At 49.6% G+C, this 22,736-nt stretch overlaps 11 protein-coding genes across 11 annotated transcripts; 5 read left to right on the plus strand and 6 right to left on the minus strand.

The window, feature by feature from the left end:
* Window positions 1–138: 138 nt before the first annotated feature.
* On the minus strand, window positions 139–1,729 carry akr1 (putative aldehyde reductase (AKR1); the record flags this gene model as incomplete). The annotated part of the gene is made up of 11 exons (XM_039077271.1): window positions 139–382; window positions 440–555; window positions 613–741; window positions 796–860; window positions 913–1,042; window positions 1,093–1,165; window positions 1,221–1,240; window positions 1,305–1,389; window positions 1,470–1,483; window positions 1,543–1,630; window positions 1,683–1,729. 11 exons carry the CDS (start codon window positions 1,727–1,729, stop codon window positions 139–141), a joined length of 1,011 nt encoding a protein of 336 aa, XP_038924899.1.
* Window positions 1,730–2,378: 649 nt separating this feature from the next.
* Window positions 2,379–4,521, minus strand: LCP9604111_9060 (S53 family peptidase; the record flags this gene model as incomplete). The annotated part of the gene is made up of 5 exons (XM_039077273.1): window positions 2,379–3,498; window positions 3,554–3,674; window positions 3,729–3,946; window positions 4,000–4,263; window positions 4,316–4,521. 5 exons carry the CDS (start codon window positions 4,519–4,521, stop codon window positions 2,379–2,381), a joined length of 1,929 nt encoding a protein of 642 aa, XP_038924900.1.
* Window positions 4,522–4,639: 118 nt separating this feature from the next.
* On the minus strand, window positions 4,640–8,105 carry fos-1 (sensor histidine kinase/response regulator Fos-1/TcsA; the record flags this gene model as incomplete). Its single annotated transcript, XM_039077274.1, has 6 exons — window positions 4,640–4,724; window positions 4,771–4,864; window positions 4,967–4,980; window positions 5,044–5,106; window positions 6,073–7,890; window positions 7,948–8,105. 6 exons carry the CDS (start codon window positions 8,103–8,105, stop codon window positions 4,640–4,642), a joined length of 2,232 nt encoding a protein of 743 aa, XP_038924901.1.
* A 426-nt stretch (window positions 8,106–8,531) lies between these two features.
* On the minus strand, window positions 8,532–9,701 carry LCP9604111_9062 (FAD-dependent oxidoreductase; the record flags this gene model as incomplete). The annotated part of the gene is made up of 3 exons (XM_039077275.1): window positions 8,532–8,817; window positions 8,866–9,263; window positions 9,324–9,701. 3 exons carry the CDS (start codon window positions 9,699–9,701, stop codon window positions 8,532–8,534), a joined length of 1,062 nt encoding a protein of 353 aa, XP_038924902.1.
* A 569-nt stretch (window positions 9,702–10,270) lies between these two features.
* On the plus strand, window positions 10,271–12,782 carry optE (uncharacterized protein; the record flags this gene model as incomplete). Its single annotated transcript, XM_039077276.1, has 6 exons — window positions 10,271–10,294; window positions 10,372–10,554; window positions 10,612–11,939; window positions 11,991–12,205; window positions 12,261–12,530; window positions 12,583–12,782. 6 exons carry the CDS (start codon window positions 10,271–10,273, stop codon window positions 12,780–12,782), a joined length of 2,220 nt encoding a protein of 739 aa, XP_038924903.1.
* Window positions 12,783–14,090: 1,308 nt separating this feature from the next.
* LCP9604111_9064 (uncharacterized protein) lies at window positions 14,091–14,426 on the plus strand (the record flags this gene model as incomplete). Its single annotated transcript, XM_039077277.1, has 1 exon — window positions 14,091–14,426. One exon carries the CDS (start codon window positions 14,091–14,093, stop codon window positions 14,424–14,426), a length of 336 nt encoding a protein of 111 aa, XP_038924904.1.
* Window positions 14,427–14,855: 429 nt separating this feature from the next.
* Window positions 14,856–16,247, minus strand: LCP9604111_9065 (putative guanine deaminase; the record flags this gene model as incomplete). The annotated part of the gene is made up of 1 exon (XM_039077278.1): window positions 14,856–16,247. One exon carries the CDS (start codon window positions 16,245–16,247, stop codon window positions 14,856–14,858), a length of 1,392 nt encoding a protein of 463 aa, XP_038924905.1.
* A 460-nt stretch (window positions 16,248–16,707) lies between these two features.
* Window positions 16,708–18,859, minus strand: LCP9604111_9066 (putative C6 transcription factor; the record flags this gene model as incomplete). Its single annotated transcript, XM_039077279.1, has 2 exons — window positions 16,708–17,528; window positions 17,590–18,859. 2 exons carry the CDS (start codon window positions 18,857–18,859, stop codon window positions 16,708–16,710), a joined length of 2,091 nt encoding a protein of 696 aa, XP_038924906.1.
* An 800-nt stretch (window positions 18,860–19,659) lies between these two features.
* On the plus strand, window positions 19,660–20,395 carry LCP9604111_9067 (lysozyme; the record flags this gene model as incomplete). Its single annotated transcript, XM_039077280.1, has 2 exons — window positions 19,660–19,797; window positions 19,856–20,395. 2 exons carry the CDS (start codon window positions 19,660–19,662, stop codon window positions 20,393–20,395), a joined length of 678 nt encoding a protein of 225 aa, XP_038924907.1.
* Window positions 20,396–21,015: 620 nt separating this feature from the next.
* LCP9604111_9068 (uncharacterized protein) lies at window positions 21,016–21,889 on the plus strand (the record flags this gene model as incomplete). The annotated part of the gene is made up of 5 exons (XM_039077281.1): window positions 21,016–21,243; window positions 21,304–21,446; window positions 21,537–21,583; window positions 21,649–21,711; window positions 21,762–21,889. The coding sequence occupies 5 exons, from the start codon at window positions 21,016–21,018 to the stop codon at window positions 21,887–21,889; spliced, it is 609 nt and encodes a 202-aa protein (XP_038924908.1).
* Window positions 21,890–22,167: 278 nt separating this feature from the next.
* LCP9604111_9069 (cytochrome P450) lies at window positions 22,168–22,711 on the plus strand (the record flags this gene model as incomplete). Its single annotated transcript, XM_039077282.1, has 2 exons — window positions 22,168–22,360; window positions 22,419–22,711. 2 exons carry the CDS (start codon window positions 22,168–22,170, stop codon window positions 22,709–22,711), a joined length of 486 nt encoding a protein of 161 aa, XP_038924909.1.
* Between the last annotated feature and the right edge of the window lie 25 nt (window positions 22,712–22,736).

Genomic DNA, 22,736 nt, shown 5'->3' on the forward strand with positions numbered 1-22,736 from the left:
AGGCACTTCACAGGCATAGGCTCAGGCATTTACACATTATGGTGTTGATTATTGAACAGGTGGATATATCGGCACCAAGGCAAGTCTTTTTGAACTTTGTAAACAATATTGATATGGTGCCTGGGGTGATCGGTGGGCTTAAATACCCAGAATAACCTTGTGATCGGCGGCCTTCTCCTCGGGCTCGCCGAAGATATCAACGTTCCAACGAGGCTTGTTGGCAACATAAGGGGTGTTGTAGCGCTTCCGGTTCTGGCCCAAAGCGCTGACCTTCTGGACCTCCTCGGGGGTGAGTTCTATCTCCTTGAAGTTGTCACGGATGCGCGAAGGCGTGACCGACTTAGGGATGACACTGTGTCCACCGACTTGAGACCAGGCGAGACTAGAATACTGTTAGCTTTCATGGAATGGTACCACAGAGGGGTTGGTAAGATCTTACATGACGTGGGCGGGGCTGACTTCCTGGCCAGTGCGCTTTGCAACGGACTCGGCAACTTCCTTGACTTCGGGGCGGGTGATGAGCAGGGGAATATCGAACTGGTTGTTACCAAATGCCTAGAGGCTGGATCAGCATTGGGTTTCTCGGCAATCAACCAAAAGATAGATACGTACAGAGTAAGCAGTGACATGGATTCCCTTCTGTTGGCAGTATTCGATCAGGTCATTGCTCTGAAGCACGGGGTGGCGCTCGATCTGGTTGGTGGCAGGGACGACGCCGGTGGCTTTGATGAGAGCCTCGATCTGCGAGGGTATTAGTTTGTGTATGGCGAGTTTGGGAACAAGGAGGATACGAACATGCTCAATCTTGTGGTTGGAGACACCGACGGAGCGAGCCTTGCTCTTGGGGAGCTGGGTCATGGCTAAGAGGAGTTAGTCGGGTCTGAGTTTTGTTCGCACAATATATCCACGTACCCTTCCAGGTGTCCACAATAGAGACACCATCGTCAATGATCACATCACCACCCTCGACGGTGCTGTTGGCAACGAGCGGGAAGTATGAATCGCCCTTCTGAAAGGCAACGGGCCAGTGAACAAGGTAAAGCTTTGTCTGTCAGCCATGTCTCACGGTTTCACTAAATGGGATCATCATACGTCAAGATAATCCAACTCAAGCTCGGCAAGGCAAGCATCCAAAGAGGCCTCGACAACCTCCGGGCGGTGCTGGCTACATGTAGAGTCAATAAATTGGTAGTCTAACAATGGAGTTCGAGATATCGTACGTGTTCCATAGCTTGGAGGTCTGCAACGTGACACGTCAGTTTGTGAAATCATGTAACATCCCAAGTTGGTATAGTTCGACTTACGATGAAGATATCCTCCCGCTTCAGACCGGGAACATCTTTATAAGCACGCTTGATGCCCTCGGCGACCTCACGCTGGTTCTGGTAGCTGTAAACAGGCGGTAGCTTGTAAGTATGGTGCAATTGTAATAGGTAATATTTCATGCCGGAGGGATTGGTGCTGCATACATCGTTGCCAAATCCTGAGAGAAGTGCGGGTTAGCCAACAGTCCGAAGCAATGATAGATGAACATGTACACACCAGGTGGCGGTAGCCAGCCTTCAGGGCCTCATAAACAGCCTCGCCGACCAGGCCAGGAGCAGACTGCCAAGTACCAAATCCTAGCTGGCTGGACGTGGAGTCAGTGAAGTTTCTCAGTATTTTCTACCGAATATACGCACGGGATCTGGTGGCCGGTGTTGAGAGTGACTTTCTTGCCGAGAGACATGATGTTTAAAGCGGTTTAAGAATAGTTTGGAAGAGGAAGAGGAAGAGGAAGAGAAGAAGATCCCCCAGTCTTTAACTTGTTCAGTTCTCCGGCGGGGCTTCTGGACTGTCCTATCCCCGCCCATCTCGGAGGAGACTCCACCGAGGTAAATGATGGATGTTCGAAGCTGAATATAGAGTATGATAGAAAATTCATTTACGTCTATGTTTGCATATTCAGCTTATTGAAATGTCTACTGTTGTAGCGAATATAGAGTGCGAATATAGAGGATATCCTTGTAACCTACTATATACTTAGTACACCCTACATAGACGGTATATCTAAGAGAGACCGCGGGGTAAGTTATGATGTCATTCTGCGAATTCCGGGATTGAACTCTTGTGGCTCTCATGTTCTTTCATGTCGTCCATTTTCCATTATGATTTCTTTTACATCAGCAGTTTGGTCACCGTGTGGTGTTGGCTATGCTCTCGGATCGTCCAATTGAGCCCGCAATATTACGCTGCGGCGTCACCCGGCCGAGAATGGTACAATATGGCAGTGCTATGTCACCATCGTTTCAGTTTCGAAAGCATCGAATCGCATCGAATCCCCTTCATTATCCTTGAACGTGTCCACAGAAGCCAAGTTGCCCTATATTAAAAATACCCTACTCCGGGCCCATGAATACCCTCAAAAGTTCGGGATAATTGGGCGCACCCAATCCACTCACTGGATCCCAACCCTCGGTCGCAGAGAACCCCTCGGTGTTGCAACCCGGGTTGGTGCCCTTGGTCACGTCAAAGAACGCCTCCGGGTGGGCGTACAATACAGGATTGACAAAGCCAACAGTGGACTTGCCCGCGGCCAGTCGCTCCTCGTTGATGCGCGTGAGGATTCCAGCAAACACCGGTGCAGAGGCCGACGTTCCACCAATCGACACGGCAATTCCCCTGTAATAGATGATGACCTTGTCACCAATAGCAGCAACGTCTGGATAGGCACGTCCGATCCGGTTGTAGATACCGTTATTCTCACCGAAGCTGCTGTTGTCCACGCTCTCATAGTATGGGTATGAGGGCTTGGCCTTGTCAAAGTAATCGGCAACAGCCTGGGCCTGATAGTCAGGCGCCTTGTAAATGTTGCTGAAACCGCCGCCGGACGGGTACCTAGACACAGCCTGCTCCTTGTGATCTCCTGGCGCAGAACCCGTGGGGATTTCAGTGCCTCCCACCGCAGTAAGGTATGGACAGGAGGCAGGAAAATCCGGAGTAAAGATTCTGCCATCGGGGCCGAGGCAGTTGCTGGGGGTAGGGTCGCCTCCGCGTCCAGCCACACCAGAATCACCCGAAGCGACCACCACTGAAACTCCCATTGTACCCAGCTTCATGAACTCGGCACATTGTCGCCGCTGATAGGAAATCGGGAGGTCTGCTTCGGCGGAGCCATAGGAAATCGAGATGACCTTGGGCGGGTCGTACACCCCACATTGCAGGGAGCCCTTGTAGCCTCCGTCTGCCGGGTCGGGATATGGAGGGTCCAAAGGCGAGATGGTACTGCAGTACGAGCCGTCGATGGCGTCCAAGAACGTGTTGAGGAAGCCATTGAAGGTATAATGATTCTCGTAATGCATATCATCGCTTTGGAAAAGCACGGAGTTCTGCGGCCAAATAATCGGGTAGGAGATTTGGAAGTCCAGGTTGGATTCAGCCCCAGCATTGAAACTGTCCGTAGGAGCCTGGCCACCATCAACCGACTTGAGAGTTGGGTGTGTGCCATGGGGGATTTTCCTGCTAAAAAGTCAGAAATCCAATCAACTAGGAATTTCAATTCAACGCGACATACGAGTACAAGTTCGAGAAGAACAAATCTAAATCTTCCTGGGCGTAGACATCCCCGGTACCCTCAAAGACTCCCAATTCATTCCCCTTTGTAGCAGAGTGGCCTTCGCTAATGTTATACATCTCTGTAGGCTTGTCAACACATCCAGCTTGTAGGTATTCGTACTCAGATCACTTACGTTGAATGCATTGGGGTGTAACGACTCGGGAGCAAAAGGATGAAGCCTCACTCAGCAGCTCCTCAATTGGTATGAGGATCGGCTCAATAATAGGGGGAGCCCCATCCACGACGCGTTTCTGCTTCTCAGTCGATCTCCGTACACCAGTCACCTCCCGCATAGAAATCCCTGGAGTGACATAGTCGACGTGCTCACGCACGGAGCTCGGGAGATGATATCTATAGTCAGGGGTCAGCGAGACTATAGATCCAATCCAAATGATCAATCTTACTCGCGACAGGCCACATGCGACCGGCCCGTTTCAGCATGTGAGTAGATATAGTACTCTGTGTCCAGCAAATTCTCCAGTTCCTTGGCATCGGCATCAAACTGAATCCATTGCTTGTTGGCTGATTGCGTGATGCGGTCTTTTGCAATACCAGTTGATTCCAACCAAGAACGCACGTCATTCACGCTCTGTTCAGTCGGGGCAAAGAGGTCGTGCACTTCCCTGATGGACAGATGCTGTCCATAGCGACTCGAGTATGGGTTGGACCTAGACAGATGTCAATTTTGCACGGTGGTAGATTCATTGCGCAAGTCCACACAAGTCCATAAGTAGCTCATGGCCATAGTCAAGGTTAGACTGGGTCAACCCGATTCGCACAGGTAGTGACACATTTCCTTCGAGCTTCTTGCCTTCAACCCAAGATTTTGGAATGAAATCACGACGCTCGTGCAATTGATAATTATGAGCCCTTGGTACTGCCATCACACTGGCCGACAGGGCACAAAGCACAATGAAAGATCTCATCGTAATAGTCTTAGAAGGAGTTAGCTAATTCAGCTTGCTCCTTCGAACTTACGGATCATGTGGGAAAGACCCGCGTCGGACAATGCATCCTTTATAGCATTCAGGTCGTTCATTTGGACTAAACCCACCCAAGAGGAAGGACAGCCAGTTGACCAACGATGCTAAGACCCCGGCAACCAAACAGGGCAAGGATAGAGCTTATCCTGTTTGCCATTAGCCTGTAATGATCTCGCTAAGGGTTGAACATGCCATTCATAACGTGACCATACCAAATCAACACCCCTCGGAAAGTTAAGGCGGGTCACACGGGGTCCATATGAAGGGTTGCGTTCTTCGGCAAGTTCTCAAAAACCGCGTCGTTACAACCCATCAAGTGGACGAGATTCAAGACACTTAGAAACATGTATCTTCGTCTTCGGTCGTAGAGGTTCCATTGGGTTCAAACCTCCGAACATGATCCTAGCAATTACCGATATGAGAACAATGACCTCACGCGAAATTAACGGATCACCGGTGTTGTACCTCGGGAAAAAAACTACCCCTGAGAGATTGACTCGCAACCAGTACATGATCAAACGCACAAGGCTTGGACCATTAGACGTCGAATGTCGAATCATAACCAAAAGATTTCCGGTTCTTTGGTGCCGAAATGAGGTCGTTGCTACTGTACATTCGGAAATGTTGGGAAAAACTTGAATCGGTTCGGGACCAAGATCAGGCTTGAATCCACTGTTGATGTTAAAGCATCATCTTGCAATTCGGTGGGATTATCGGGGGATACTTGCCCAGGTGGTCAAATGGTAAAAGTCCAGTCTTATGCACTCCACACACTGTGCATCAATTTACGATTTAAAGGATTGGCGGCTATTCCAACGCCATGGACACTACGGGGGACCATGCGAGTCTTGCATCGCAAATATCATCCATACACTACACGGCTGCCTAAACTCCGCAGATAGGGATGATCTCATGAGTGGTATTGAAGAGTTGATACAGAAGACCACCCAAGGCTGCATAATTGCAACGTCGGTGGCAGAAACACGGTTGCATGTGCCTTTTCCAGGCAGAAGTCATGCGAGCAAAGGATGGAAGCCCTTGGGGTATCTCATGTGCAGAGAACTTTATGTCGGCGGATGGCATTGCCGTCGATGTTCGGGTGCAGGTTATTAGCGGAGAACTGGAGATCAAAATTTGAATGAACTCCCAGAAATCCCAGAACTAAAGACATAGGCAGACTGTTGCCTGGAAGGTTCAGGTGAAAATGGCGGCACTTCTGCCACATCGGTAAGGGGATGTGGTTGAAAATTCTCAAACTGACGGTTCGACCGCAAGGTCTCTCGTCCATGACACTGACACGGGTATATTTCAACTGCCGTGCCTTGAGCGCATCAAAAGGCGGCCTCAAACTGACGTGATATTCGAGGGCACAATTCCCTTCTCAATTTGAAATAACCAACCATTCAGGATCCACACCATTTCCATAATAAATCCACCAGCTGCTGCCGATGCAAGGGCTTGGCGATGTAATCGTCCATCCCCTTCGCCAAATACGTCTCTGCGTCTCCCTTGAGAGCATTGCCCGTCAACGCAAGGATGGGCATATCGAGTTTCATCCGTCGAATGTGCTCTGTGGCGGTTAATCCATCCATGACCGGCATGCTGATGTCCATCAGGATGACATTATAGGCCAAAGGCTTCTGCTTCACCATACGCACTGCTTCCGCTCCATCCCAGGCAGCATCGACGCGCTTGAAACCCAGGCTGCTGAGAAGTTTTAACATAATAAGTTGATTGACCTTGTTGTCTTCGACAAGGAGGATGTGTTTGTGTGGGGCGATCTTCTCGAGCGAGGCGGAATTATCCAATGCCTCAGGTATAGCCGGTTGCAATCTCTGCTTCACTGTAGACACTGGCGAGGTAAGGCGAGCCATTTTGGCTGTCATCCAGAACACACTACCGCGTCCGTCGGGATTGGCATGGAAACCAACCGCTCCACCCATCAATTCAGCCAGGCTCTTGCATATCGACAGGCCAAGGCCCGTACCCTGGTACCTTTTTGTGGCCGTGTCCGCGAATCGCGTGAAGGGGGTGAAGAGGGTGTTTGAGGCATCTTCGGGTACGCCGATACCAGTGTCCACTACCTGCGTGGAGATTACATACATATCGGGGTCCTTTTCATCGATGGTATAGGTGGCATGAACTCGAACATGACCACTCTCGGTGAATTTCACTGCGTTGGTGACCATATTTTGCAGAACTTGGCGGAATCGCAGCGGGTCACCTTTGAGGTTTGGAGGAAAGCCCGCGCTTACATCGCCCATGATTTTGACACCGGGCTTCAGCGCCGACTGACAATTCCGAACGACAGCCGAGATCACGTCGGGGATGTGGACAACGTCTGTGTTCAAGGGGAAGGTTCCCGACGATAGCTTGGAATAATCTAGGACATCGTTAATGACCTGCAGCAAGATAGATGTTGAGTCTTCCAGGATGGATCCGAATTCCCGCTGGTCATCAGTCAATTCGGTCCTCATTAGCATTGTCAAAGCCAAGAGCATGCCATTCATCGGGGTGCGCAATTCGTGGGACATGTTGGCCAAGAAATCGGACTTGAGCTTGGCCGATTCTTCAAAGGCGTCAATCAAACGCGCCTCTGTCGCCCGGCGTTCAGTCATGTCGCGGGTAACTTTCACGAATCCCACATGGCTGCCGTTCTGATAGATGGCAGTGATCATGACATTGGCCCAAAACCGGTTGCCATCCTTGTGATAACGCCAGCCCTCATCCTCCAGTTTTCCTTCTTGTAAACAGACCTCCAGCTCGCGGACGGGTTTTTTTATTTCGCGGTCATCGCGACCGTAAAAGATGGAGAAATGCTGGCCGATGATCTCGGAGGATGTGTATCCCTTCAGAATAGCGGCGCCCGAATTCCATGTCGCAATATGGCCGCGCGTATCGAGCATGAAAATGGCATAATCCCTCACGGTGTCGACCAAGATTTTGTAAATTTCGTTGGGATAGGCATCGTCGCTGATGGAATTCGACCGATGCCGGTGATGTTTGATCCGCTGGGCTTCCAGTAGCATGTAGATCAGCGAGTCATCTTCAAAGATGGGTGTCACGCTAAGTGAGAAGAAAGCGTCGACTTTTGCCACGTGAACACGCTGGATGACCTGCACTTCGCGAGTTGATATGGCAGTGCCAAGAGCCCCGATCAGGGAGGCGATATCGGGGGCTGGGAGGATGGAGGGGGGAAGATCGTAGACATTCGCTGCCAACAGTTGGTCTCGTGAGTGCTTGAAGACTTCCACATGACTGTTGGACACTTCGACGATTCGCAGAGCGCCGTCTAAAACGAGAGTCGGTTTCCTACAGGGGTTAACGGGAATAATCCATGCTATCCCTCCAAGGGGTTCGGGTTCTCACGGTGTAAATCGATAGATGCGACTCAACGATCCGACAACGGGCTGTTCAAGGGATTTGTTCTCCAGATTCAAGTCACTCTCGGCCGGAGGCGTGATCACCATCGCGACATTGTTCATAGGACAGTCGATTCTCAGGTGGAGCATCTGATCCACAGGCATATTGCTAACAGCCTGGGAGGAAGTGAGGATGTCATTCAAGAAGATTTTCAGAAGCAATAAAGGGATAAGGATCAGGATGATCAGTCCAAAGGGGAAAGGCTGAAGAAAGTCAAGAGGGAAAGTTGGGGTGGACGGGAGAAATGCCCGGGACTGGACTTTTTCCAGTGCAATCCAGGCCAAAGGTGGATAAAAGAAGAAAAAACAAGGTCAACAATGTCCAAATGAGCGAAACTGATGTTCCAAGAAAGGCAATTCGATCTGCTTTGTAGAACTGAACTTGTAGAACTTCATGGATATCCCCTAAGGTATATGAAGTGATGTACGTCATTCGCTGTTTCACCACATCGAGGGGCAATGGAACGGAAATAACTCGGTATATTGTGAATGGATGAGGCTCGAAGTATCTGATATATGAACGATATGCTTCTACAAGATCACAGTCTCATGCTCCGTCCGCTCTACCATCTTCACCAACGCATCGGCAATCCCATATGAAAACGCATACCCACCTCCTCCAAACCCATACGCGGAGAGCACCACCCGACTACCCTTTCGCTCCGAATCCAAACGGAACCCTCCTTTTCGGGATGGTCGGATCCCAATAATGTAGCTCACCGTATCTGCAGCTGGGTGTTCGGGGACAATTTCAGGCGCTAACCGATGCGCGCGTGCAATCTCATCCCTCGCGATATCCATATCGACTTCAGGTGACCTAGGGAGGTTAGAGTGGATCGTTTTGGAGATGTGGGGATGTCCATACAGATTGTCCTGTTGCTTCACCCCACCCAGGACCACCCCCTTGGATAGAGGCCGAGGAATCACATAGGTATATTCCTTGCCATTTCGGAAGTGAAGTGTGTTGCATTGATCAGTGGTCAGAAACACATTCTGCCCTCGCTCCGGAAAACAGTTATCATCTTGCACATCCGTCAAGGTTTTACTGCCCCAGCCGCTTGCATTGATGAATATCCCTGATTCGGGGAACATGTCATACAGTTCCTGAAGAGACTCGACACGTTGGCGGATAAAGCGACCCCCAAGAGACTCAACCTGTTCTCTGAGATAAGGCATATGTCTCGTAGGATCTGTAACAAGCGTCTCATAGGCCCAGGCACAGTTGAAATTGGGCGGGTATTCACCAGGACTCATCTCGCGGAACTAAACCGGACAGAGGATGTTAATATCAGTCAAGCGGGAAGCACATGGAGTACGCATTACCTTGGATACTACTGTCTTACCCCATATTGCCGAGTCAGGAGAAGGTTTTTCTTCGAGGTATTCTCGTGCGTTGACAATGCTCACCCCTGCCTCGGGGCCATCTTGTGCCATCTTGAGTAGTACGCGATGTGTGACAGCTTGAAGATACCGTTGATCCGGAGTAATACCCCCAGCGGCATGCCACGCTGCTCCTGCCCAAGCCGAAGCATAGTAGATATTCTGGTCTCCCGGTAGATATTCGGCCACCAATACCACGGGGAAACCATTCAGCAGCAATTGCCGAGCAGTTGCACAACCAATGATCCCTGCACCGAGGATTATAATGGGTCTTTGAGAAAAGGGCACCTCGTTGGTATGAAATTGGTCGTATTCACCCATCGTGAGGCGGGTATAAGGTTCAAGTGACGAATGATATCAGAGGGGCTCGGAGGATGGGAAAGGGGTCAGGTCAACAACGTTCAGGGTCTCAAACTTGGGATCCTTCAACGCGGCATTGCTTCTGTTTAGAATTAATCATTCAATTAATTCAATCATTCAATAGCAGAATGATTTTCCACCCAGTCCAAGCTATATCTCACTCCGGCAATAATTAAGTGGGTCTATAACGGCCTCTTCCGACGTCGCATGCCCGTCAGTCCCTTTTTTTCCCTTCCTATCTCCATTCGTCCCCGTTCTACCCAATCCCATTGAAGAGAACGAAATCCAAGATAGAAGTGATGTGCTAGATCCCCCGATGTCCCTTCTTCATTGGCTATTTTGTTAGCTCGCCCGTGGACATACCTGTACGGAGTACTCCGTATCTGGAGACACTTCATGCAGCCATCGGTACCTACGGAGTCGTCGGTCTGACATTCGGCTTAAGCCGACTTAAACACTGTACTGGGTTTAGCTGTGGTTCCCTCCTTTCTCAGCATAGGGGAAGGCTCCTGCAGAGGACCGGGTTCAGGATGGAGAGGGCCCAGAAGAGCCAGGTGAGTGTCCACTTCTAAGCTGATCCAGATATATCATATCCCCCATATATATTGTTATTAACTGTTTCACATCTCAGAAATCCCCTTCAGAGCAAGATAGAATTGACGTTCTTCACGATCGGGATGCCGAAAAGATCTTACCCTATGAAGCCGATGATTCGCCTTTTCCCGAGGTGCGGGCTGTCATCCAGCCAGTCAATGACTTGACGCTGCCTGTTAACACGGTCCGCATGTGGACTATTGGTATTTTGTTTACTATCGTGAGTCTTGTTTTCTATGCGACCGGACAATTGGCAAGATAACTAACGTCGACACAGGTCGGTAGTGGACTGAACCAGTTCTTCAGCTTACGACAGCCCAGTGTGAATATCAGTGCTCTAGTAGCACAGTTACTCGCTTTCCCTCTGGGATGCGCCTGGGCGAAATGGATTCCCCTTGGGGTCTTGAATCCCGACCGGCATTTCAATATCAAGGAGCATGCCTTGATCACAATCATGGCAAACGTCTCTATTGGCTCTGCTGCTGCCACCCAAATTATCGAAGCGCTTGTCAAGTTCTATAATATGCCGTCACAGGGTGGGTTTGAAGTCTTGTTGTGCATTACCACGCAATTGTTTGGCTTCGGCTTAGCCGGCATGGCGTCGCGCTGGCTAGTTGGCCCAGCATCGATGATTTGGCCGCAGGTGTTGTCAAATGCCGCACTTTTGACCACTCTCCATTCTCGCTCTGATACCATCGCAGATGGCTGGCAGATCACACGTCTTCGCTTCTTTCTTTATGTGTTCGTCGGTGGTGCCATCTGGTACTTCGTCCCGGGATATCTCTTTACGGGTCTCAGCACATTCGCCTTCATTTGCTGGATTGTGCCATTCAATGTGGTGGTGAATCAGCTCTTTGGGCAAACCACCGGACTAGGGATGTCGGTATTGACCTTTGACTGGGCCCAGGTGGTCTATGCCAACCAAAGCCCCCTGCTTGTTCCCTTCTGGGCTGGCCTTAATGTGATGGGATCATTTGCACTCTTCTTTTGGCTTGTGTGCCCCCTCGTTTACTACACCAACACCTGGTATTCCGCACACTTGCCACTGCTCAATTCCAACACCTTCGATAATACTGGAACTCCTTATAACACCAGTCGTATCATGGGTTCGAGCGGGAGGATCGACCAAACTGCGTATCGGAACTATTCGCCCATGTTTTTACCGGCTGGCTATGCAATCACATTTGGGGTTGCCTTTGCTAACTTGACGGGCATCTTCTTCCACATCGCGTTGTATCATGGGAAAGACTTGTGGCAACAATGGAAGGGCACTAGCAAACAAGACGTCCATATTCGACTGATGTCTTCATATCGAGCCGTACCCTGGTGGTGGTTTGCTGCAGTAACTGTCCTGATGTTTGTCTTGAGTATCGTGACCAACGAGGTGTGGCATACGGGTCTACCGGCATGGGGTGTGCTTGTGGCATTCGTGTTACCAGTGGTCTACTTTATCCCTGTGGGAGTCATCAAAGCGCTCACAAATATCAGTAGTAACCAACTGAACCTGCTCACGGAATTCATTGGCGGGTATGCATTCCTCGGGCAGCCCGTGGCCAACATGGCTTTCAAATTCTATGGTTATGTCGCCGTCCAGCAAGGACTCGAGTGGGTTACATACCTCCAAAACGGAATTGGCATTGATTAACATCATATTAGATTTGTCGCCGATATGAAGTTGGCTCATTATATGCACATCGCCCCACGCCTTCTGTTTGTAGCCCAAGGCCTTGCCACACTCATCGGAGCTATCGTTCAATGTGGTGTGACAGTGTTCATGATCACAAGAATTGATGGTGTATGCACCCCTGAAGCCCAGGGAAATTTCATCTGCCCTCATGGAAAGGTCACATATTCTTCGTCTCTTATTTGGGGTGAGTTCCATCTTATTGTCGATGTTCTACCATGTCATACCTAATCAACCTTCAGGTGCTGTTGGTCCAGGTCGGTTGTTTTCTTCCGGGCAGATATATAGCAATCTGCTTTGGTTTTTCCTGGTCGGGCCTGCGGTGGTAGTCATCACCTATCTTCTAGGTCGTCGTTGGAAAGCTGCCAACCATGTCTCCTGGCCCGTCGCTTTTGGTGCAATGAGTCTAGTCCCACCTGCCACAGGTATCAGCTTCTCCTCGTGGTGGATAGTCAACTTGATATTCAATGGCGTACTCCGTCACCGCAAACCCGCGTGGTGGTCGAAATACAGTATGTTCATGGTTTCCCTTTCATCGTTGATTCTTTTGCTAATCGTCCGCAGATTATGTACTATCCGCCGCGCTAGACTGCGGCGTTGCAGTCGCTACAGTAATCATTTTCTTTTGCATAACTCTCCCAGCTGGTTCGTTGAACTGGTGGGGAAATGCTGTGTCGAAAACCACAGCCGACGGCAAAGGCACGCCCTACATGGGCTTACCCGCGCATGGCTACTTTGGCCCCCCAAAAGGAACTTGGGAGTGATCAGGAATGTCTGCTCGGCCTCATTTTAGTGTGTTTCTACCATATATTGCCGTAATTACCGTTTGTTGGGTGGACTTTGAGTATCGCGTCAGTCCAGCAGATCCGGATGATCCCACAGATATCACCCTCGCCGCCCTCGCAACTTGAACAATTTGGGACGGTCGGATCGATGCTTCCTTTCCATCATCGATAGTCAAAATCAGTTTATCATTTCCGAAACCGCGACGTCGGTCTCGGTGCTAAGTAAGACAAGTATCTCCCGATATGGACATTGGATCTGTGGGGTGCCCTCATACCATGAAGTTCTCACCTCAAAGGATTCTTCGAAACATCGAGACCGATAACATGACTATAATGACCACGATCGATACCGCTATGTCATTCGCGATTCACCTGTTTCCTTCGTGAATCGTCTCCCGGAAAGGGGTCATTCCGATCGAATTGTCAACGCGAGGAGCAGCTGAGACAGGCTTGTGTCCCAACCCCGTAATTATTGTTTTCACATGAGTGAAATTTGGCTCCAGGGCTAGCTGTATCATGAGGAATTTATTGTCATGCCCATTTCGGCCTTTCCGAACGCGTTTATTGCTTTCCATTCCCAGCAAAGCCCGACAAACTCAGCATTACCAAAATCAAATTCGCGGCTTTCTCTGCACGGCTGCTCTTATGTCTCACTCTCCCAAAGATGACTCCTCGCAACACCTTTATGAGCCCATCGAAGGAGTGGAAAAACTGGAAAGCTATCGCGTGGGGGGCTATCACTCCATGACAATCGGTGATCATATTCACAATCGCTATCAGGTGGTTCATAAACTCGGTCATGGCACGTACTCGACGATCTGGCTGGCCTGAGATCAAAAAGATGGCAAATACGTCGCCATCAAAGTGTGTACCGCGGATTCGAACCCGCTTGAATTCAGCGTCCTTTCGGAACTTTCCAACTCGCAACAAAGTTCAACTGCTAGCTTGAAGACAATGATACCTTCAGTATTAAATAGATTCGAGATTAAAGGACCGAATGGTACGCACGCCTGTTATGTGACAGTCCCGGCAAGAATGAGTCTCTCCGAGGCAAAAGATGCCTCATAGAACCGCCTTTTCCAATTGGAGGCTGCTCGGGCCTTAGCAGCACAGCTATTCCTTGCAGTTGAGTACGTCCACTCCCAGGAGTTTGTTCACGGAGATCTTCATTTTCCTCCGGTTGCCATTTGACCTAGGCCAACTTTCTGTGGAGGGTTTGTACAAAAGGTACGGGAACCGGAATTCGAAGCAGTAAGACCCTTCGATAGTCAACCGCTTCCACCGAATATGCCATCACGGGCCGTTTTACCAATCTGGCTGGGCGAGGCAAGCGATAAACTTAAACTCCCAGAAGCCAAAATCCTACTCGGCGCTCTCGGTGAAGCCTTCTCTCCTACCAAGCAACAGAGGTTTGAGTCGCACACCCCGCTTATAGGCCGACCACGAGAGGCTCGGTTCGAACCACACAAGCCTCTGTCCTTCCCATCAGACATTTGGTCACTCGGATGCTCTTTATGGAACATCATAGGTCAAAGCTCACTTTTTGACGGCATGTTTGCAACCGAAGATAGCATCACTGGTGGGCAAGTCGATGCACTAGGTATGCTACCCCCGGAATGGTAGTACAAATGGGAGGGGCGACATATCAGATTCACCAAAAATGGAAAGCCGATCAATCGGGACCCTTACCGGTCGTGGGGGGACAGATTTGAACAAGATATGCAGGAACCTCGACGGAGGAAAGGGATGCTATTTTTAAGATGCTGAAGTCGATGCTTCAATTCAGGCCTGAGAATCGCTCACCTGCAAAGCAAATTCCCGAATGTGAATGGATGGTCAATTGGGCTTTACCTGAGTACGCGAAGATTCGAATGATATGAGTACTGTAAGCTCTCTGGATTCTCTGTCAATATCTAGGTATACAGGAGTCGAAAATGGTCTTTTGGATACCCTTGCAGATTGGGCTACGGGGGGGTTAGCGTTTATCTTCACATCGTAGCTCATGAATATATCATTTCTCATTTCTCATTTCTCATAATTCAAGACAGGCCATCAAACTTTCACTGAACGTCCGCTCACATAGACTTTCACAATATTCCGGTCATCCCCAGTCATCAGAAACTTCTCAAATATTACCTGGATAGTATCTTCATCTTCAACTGGGCTCATCACTCCTGGTTGGCCAAGATCCGTGGTATGAACTTCGAGCGCATCAAACTCTTTGCCAACTGCAAAGTTACCGACACGGTCATCGAGACCACACACTTGCGCTCCACCTAGAGTGGCAAGAAAGAAGGCCTCGGGCAACGAAAGTGCAGGATCTCGTCCTTGGGTCAACTTCTGCTGCGCATTCGACACAATGAAGGCCTGTTTCATGGCATCCAATATAGACGACGAGTAGCCACCACCACTATCAGTGCCCAGGCCCACCTTGATACCGCGACGCAAATACTCTCGCACAGGTGCGACCATAAAATCTTCCATGGTGGTATTGGCGATTGGGCAGTGGGCAACTCCACAGCCAAGTTCTTGGATGCGACACATCTCTCCTTCTTGTAGAAAGATACAGTGGGCAAGAATCGATCGATTATTCAACAGACCATATCGCTGATAGAGATCAGCTTCCGTATCAAACTCTGGAAAGAGCTGATGCGTGAACTCGATTTCCTGCTTGGCTTCATTGAAATGCGTTTGTATTGGAAGATCGGGATGTTCACGGGCGATGGCACCGACCCCATCCAGTAATTCCGGCTCACAGGATATCGCAAAGCGTGGCGTCAGTATTGGTTTCACCAGGCGGTATTCCGGATCAAGTTTCTGAATATGACGAATGAGTTCACGTGTTTCTTGCAATGAGTCGGACACCGACGGATCCCGATACCAGTCCGGGGCATTCCGGTTCATATTGCACTTCCCCACCAGAGCGCGCTGTCCTTTGTCAAAGCAGACATCCGCCAAGATTCGAGTTGCCTGCCCATGATGTGAGCCGTAATATGAGGCGGTGGTAATTCCCTGCTGCAAGAAGCCCGTCACGCAAGAGGAGTACATGCGTTTGGCATATTCCGGATCTTGGAACTTGGCCTCGTGGGCAAAAGTGACCTTATTCAACCAGTCGAGTAAGGAAATCCCTCTTCCGACGCCACGCTGTGCCCACTGGGGTGCATGGTTGTGAGTATCAACGAAGCCGGGACACAGAAATTCCCCGCGCCTGAGATACTTCACTGGGAAAACGTCGGGGACATGGCCATTTTCTGAAAGAATAGAGTTGATCTGATCCAATTCCACATTTCCTTGTAACGCCTGAATCTTGCCATCTGTTCCCACAATCATAATGCAATTCTCCAGGATCTCGAAGTCATCCAGACTTCGGGAATGGATTACCGTGCCGTGGAAGGCGAGGGGCAGCCCAGAGACCGGCGTGGCGTTCTTGTCGAGCTCTTCCATAATACACAATAAGATGATATAATAATCACCAGGGATTATTTGCGAATGATGGGTGTAGTTCTGTGAAATGTAGGAGGGGGATAGATGAAGATAACAGGTTTGGAGGTGAGGGGCATTAATAATCGGCATATGCTGAGATGAGGTGAAACAGCCTGCAATTGTGAAGCTCCTTGGCAGAAATCCATGAGCCTGCTATTCTTCAATCTAAAGAGTCTATTCCTTTCAATTAAGTGGGAGTCTTGAGTTTGTATCAATCCATCTTCATCTCTGTCTAGGTCATCACGAACTATATAAAACATTAAGTCGCAGGTACTAAAACGATTCTTAATCTGATGAATCTGGTATGCTTTTAGTTGCGACAAACTAATATTGATTAACATGAAAGGAAAAAGCCTGGCCCGATGGAAAACTCCGTCTACGTCCGGTAGAGCACGGTTTGAATATAGAGAAAGAGATTCGTTCAAAGGGTATAGTATGATGCCATCTCCTCCTGAAACCAATTGTAGGAGTAGAAAAGTTGTTCCGCCATCTGTGGATCGATCATCGGCACAGTCCCACTCCCATCCACGAGCAACACGTCATCAAGAACTGGAGCGAGTGGGACTGGGGGTGGAGGGGGTGCGGCTAAAGACATCGGATGAGCTGGGAGCAGTGCAAATGGTGGAGGCGGTGGTTGCGGTTGCGGTTGGTAATGGTGTTGATGTTGTGGGTGATGGTGATGTTGCTGCTGTTCTAGTTGCTGTTGCTGATAGGCCATTTGGCTGAAGATCACTGTGCTCTGGTGCCGGAATGTCTCTGCCAACCGGTCCACCCCAGGCCGACGCTTGCCAAATTCTTCCAACAGTACGACAACGGCCTGAATGCCACGTCGCATCGTCTGCTCTTCGGGATGCCAGGGGGCAGGCTGAGAGTCGCGTAATGAGCGGGCATTCTGCTCAAGGCACCACAGGATAGTGATACCAGCAAAATAAACTTGACTCAATGTTAACCATATCCATTTTAGCTTGCCGACTGAGTAGCTGTCCCAATAGGATCGAATGACTTGGATACTAGATTCACCACAGCTGATGATACTGGTTATGTCGGGCGTCGGATTGCGGGGGCTGGGGCGGTACATCAAGAGAAGCGTTGTGTAATAGAGATAATCGTAATAAGAGGTAGAATAGAGAAGTGCCGATGGGTATACTGGAGCTGTTATGCGCCAGTCATCAACCTCATGGCGGAATCGACTAAGTGTGGCGGCAGCTTCTTGGGGACACAGTCGTGGCAGGCTGCTATATACTACAGAGGAAACAATTAGAGGAAAGGAAAAACCAGACGAAATTCTCAAGACTTCACTTACAGTATTGATAGATGCGTGAAAATATCCGCCGCAGACGTGTCACCTGCAAGGGAATCGTCATCGCGCTCGCGCCAGGGGCTTCGGTTTCATCGTCATTGAGTTCTCGCAGAAGACCCACGCTAATATCGTCGTCCGCAATTCCCAATGGCCGACCCAAGGTGCTAGCGATAAGGCGATCGAGATTGTAAAGACTCCAAAACGCGCGCTTTGCCATCTCCTCCTCCGCAATGCTAGAATAGGACCGTGTTTTGTGCAAACCCATACTAATTGACAGCCTCATCGTCGCACCCAGCAAATGCCAAATGCTGGGACCAGCAGTCGCAAACATAGTATACAAGGACAATCCCAGCAGTGCCCGCACAGCCGGTAAGTCTTCATTTTGCAATGCCAGTGGCAACGTCTCCTGGCTGGCATGGTAAAATTCAGCTGCCTGGATCGGATCCGCAGACCCGATCAGGAGGGAAATGGCAATGACGATGTGATAAGAATGATGCGTTTCTGGAGATGGAACACCACCGGTATAGATATGGCGCAGATTGGCCATAAACTCCGGACGAGACAAAAACGGGTACTGGTATCCCATACTATCGAAATATTGTCCAGCCAGCCGTTCCGCTTCCTCCAGCGACGACAAGCGCATAACTCGCGGGGCGGAGGAAGGTCGTGCGACCGACGGTCGGCGGTGCTCCAACTGATCGCGAAAGATCTCGCCGATGTTGGGGAGTTCGGTGCCTACTCCAGTCGAGGCCTCCGAGGGTCCTGCAGTCACCGACGAACCACCACTGCCGGCAGGGCTTGGCATTGAGGTGGCACGATTACCCCCGGTCGCAATCATGGCGGGCACCTGATACCACCAATCCGGATCTCCCTCGCCATCGACTGGTGTTCCCGTCGGCAATTCCGCTACCGAGAGGCCCGACTTACGGCGGACGACATCCTCCAACCATCGTACTCGTTTTTGTAAATTCTCCAGCTGATCTCGGGGGACGGAGGCGCTAGCGACCTGAGGACCGGGTGGGGGTATGGTGCACCGGACTCCGGCGCGGGTGCAAGCGGAACAATTGGGGTAACGAAAGTCGCATTTCTTCTTCCTTTTGCGACAAAAGTCACAGGCCGTCGATACTCGTTTGCTGCGAGCATGACTCGAAACATCTATAGACTCATGATGAACCGGCGGTGGTTGAGACCAGGTTGGAGTGTAAGTATTAATCGAATCCAAGCGGAATTTTCCCAGCTGATCGCGGAAATCCTTGTTTCCAGACGTGCTCATGGTCAGGGGCCACTTAAGCTATCCATTTCCCAAACATATCGACCAATTGTCATTGAAGGAAACGCACGTTCATCGAAAGTGTACTTTAGTGCTGTTGAAGAAGGGAAGATATGAAAAGTGGGGGGGCCCCGGGTTACTTTCGCTTACATAGGCGAAACGCTGATCTGTCCATGGCCGAAAGAGTTATCATTCTGCGAGATTGTGACTTTGGGATGATTCTATTAATCTATATGGGGCACGGGGTACTACCTAAGTATCTCTGCGTTTATATTTATCGAGAATGGCTGGGACTATCTCAATATCCCTGTTTCGTCAGGCTTATCTTCAGGAATTAGGGTTACTTTGCATTTCCCGGTCTCTGAAGACATTGCTGCAGAGCTGGACTATGAGGTCGAGGATCATATTGAAAATGTTTACTGATCAAGCTCCAGGCTCTTCAATCTGATATATCCCTATCCTTCTTACCGGATCCACTGAGCCGTGCCAACTCCCGGGTGCTATATACGAGCCGTTGAAACAGTAAAACAACATGCAGGAACTGATCTACATAGTACATACCTGAAGTGGGATGAGAGCAACATTGAATGGACCCTCATGTTTCCACTATACAACGTTACTACAGCACTGCATGATATCCCCGTGTTATTTGATGGTCCCCGATGATGCAACTACATGGAGCTTCTTTGCCTGGAAAACACATAAATAAGCCCTCAGTTCCCCTCCCAAAATCTTGATTACCGATCTCAACTCACTCAATACACTTCTTCATTCACTGTCCGAGCCTCACTCTCGCTTTCAAGATGAAGTTTACCGCCATCCCTCTCCTGTTCGCAACCGCTGCCAGCGCCACCGTCCAGGGCTTCGACATCTCCAGCTACCAACCCAGCGTGGACTTCGCTGGTGCTTACAAGTCTGGCGCTCGCTTTGTCATGATCAAGGTAGGCTTTCCCGAATTCACAACCGTTCCCTTCTCAGTCCCAATACTAACTATATCAGGCAACTGAGGGTACCAGCTATACCTCCAGCACTTTCTCCAGCCAATATACTGGTGCCACTAACGCCGGTCTGATCCGTGGTGGTTATCACTTTGCCCAGCCCGCCAGTAGCACCGGTGCCACTCAAGCCAAGTACTTCATCGCCCACGGTGGAGGTTGGTCCAATGACGGCCTGACCCTGCCCGGTATGCTAGACATTGAATACAACCCATCCGGCGCAACCTGCTATGGGCTCAGCCAATCTGCCATGGTTGCTTGGGTCAAGGACTTTGGCGAGACCTACAAGGCTGCCGAGGGCCGGTACCCTATGATCTACTCCACCGCCGACTGGTGGAACACTTGCACTGGTGGCAGCACGGCATTCAGCGCGGACTACCCGTTGGTTCTGGCTTCATACAGCACCTCGGTCGGCACTATCCCCGGTGGCTGGCCTTACCAGAGCTTCTGGCAGAACACCGATTCGTATAGCTATGGAGGTGATTCCGAGGTTTGGAATGGCAGCGAAGCCGCTCTGCAGACCTTTGCCAAGAACGCTTCTTAAATGGAGCCAATTGGACCGAGAATTTCCCACAAGATGTATACTTGTATGTATCTATTGGTTTTTGATTCGTTTTCAGATACTTGTGCAGATCACCCGTTCTTGCCTCTTTGATTGAACGGCAGTGGAATTGATCGTTTTTATACCTTCCCAGACGGGCTAGCAGCTCGGAAATGTCCGTAGATTTCCTAGATCGCTAATCCTTGTAAAGAAAAATGAAGGGACCATTAGACAATAAACCCGGGAGCTGATGTAGAATGTGTGTCTTCTTATTGGCTAAGCCTTCTTCTTAATTAGGTCTAATTTCAACAAGTCTCCCTCGGCTTTTTACGAGTCGCCCCGAGTTGGAATCCGATACCGGACCTATTCTAGGCTTCGACAGTTTTGACTTACAGTAATTGAGGGCAGGTTCATGCCACTACCAAATAAGCATCATAGGTAAAAATGTGGACAGTTAACTAAATATCTAGCTACTATGTCGTTGTGACTCATTCTTATTCATCATGACGGATCCACTCCGGCGCTCGGAAAGGCAATGCAACTATACGGGGTAGGCATCGTATACTTAAATCGTTACTTGTCTAGACAATTTGCTTCTAATGCGCACCAAAGTTCCAAGCATAATGTCATATCTCATTTTAAACACAGATGGCTTTCTTACGAAAGATCTTTCTGTCGTATATCTTCTGTTGACAGCCCTCTTGAGCTTCCTTGTTGTCCTCGCATGGCGTCGGACGGAAAAACCGACAATACTGATTGTCAACTCATACTCTGGTGATATAATTTTAAAAGAGGCACAGTCGACATTCATGTCAGATGCCAGGAGTTTGATCAAAGAAGGAATCCAGAAGGTAAGTTGAAGCTTCCATGACAAAAATGACATGACACTGCATCTAATGTACACGCTTCAGTTCAACGGACCATTTCGCATCATAACCACTCTTGGCTCTCGGTTAATTCTCCCAGCATCATATATAGAGTGGCTGAAAAATTTTCCGGATTTAGATCATCAAGCGCTTGTCCACGATGTTGCAGCTCCCTTTACTAACGCAGGGTGGGAACTGACGACACACGATTTCATATAGCAATATTTCGCGGCATACCCCGGGATGGAAGGACAGAGATTGGTCACTGATCCCAGAAGGATTCTGATCAATGTCACAAAAACGAAATTGAACAATCAGAGCAGTCGTGGGTGACAGCCTCAGGGCCCATGATGCACGTTGGGCTCTGACTAACGTGACCTTTCATCACAGAGTGTGGGCTGCTTCATGAACATCTTACGGAGGCTCTTGACAAGACCTGGATGGATCACGATGGTACTTTTGCTCTATATTTTGCTGGAACGTTTGATTAACTTATTCTTCAGACTGGCACACCACTGATTGGTCTCAACATGCAGTCGGCTTCATTGGGCAAATGTCAGCATCTGTTTTTGTCGGTCCTGAATTAGCTCGTGATCCTAAGTGGCAAGACTTAATTATCACTTCGACATGAATACCTTTATGGGGATTCGATCTCTCCGCGCCTGGCCGGCGTTTCTTCGTCCATTTGTTCATTGGTTTTTGCCAGAACTCCGAAAGTGCCGCCAGCAAATGCGTCTTGCTCGTCTTATGCTACAGCCAATCTTGGATCGCAGGGCGCATGAGCAATCTCGCTCTATTGAGCCTGGTGAGATAGAAAAATTCGAGGATACCATACAGTGGCTTGAATAAATCGCTGCCGGACGCCCCTATGATGCCGCTGCGGCACAAATTGCGTTCGCGATAAGCGCAATGCACACAACTTCTGAGCTACTCAAGCAGGCCTTACTGGATATTCGTATGCACCCAGATCTGATTCCGGCTCTGCGAGATGAAGCACAGAAGGCTGTCGAGGAGAGCGGATGGACAACTGCAGGCGTCTTCAAAATGCAGCTGTTGGACAGCGCAGTAAAGGAGACACAGCGGCTCAAACCGGGATCATTAGGTATGTGTCTAACCCATCAGTACTCTCATATCAAGGTACTGAACTCACTCTCTCACAGTAAATCTTGAGTGGAAAGCGCTGCAAGATGTGATCCTTCCCAATGGCTTGACTATCCCTCGCGGGACCAATGTTGCAGTTGATTCATCCATGATGTGGGACCCAGCGATTTACCCCGATCAATTCTCTTATGATGCGTACCGTTTTCTTCGTCTTCGCAACTCCGGTGATACTGCAGCAGCACTTGCTTCCATCAGCCCGGAGCACATTGCCTTTGGAATTGGCAAGGCAATCTGTCCTGGGAGATTCTTTGCTAGCAACGAAGTCAAGATTGCTCTGCTAAGATTCTCTTGACTTATGATGTTAGAATTGCTGAGGG

This window comes from Penicillium roqueforti (assembly GCF_015533775.1).
Source record: "Penicillium roqueforti strain LCP96 04111 chromosome Unknown scaffold_41, whole genome shotgun sequence".
Classification (NCBI taxonomy): Eukaryota; Fungi; Ascomycota; class Eurotiomycetes; order Eurotiales; family Aspergillaceae; genus Penicillium; species Penicillium roqueforti.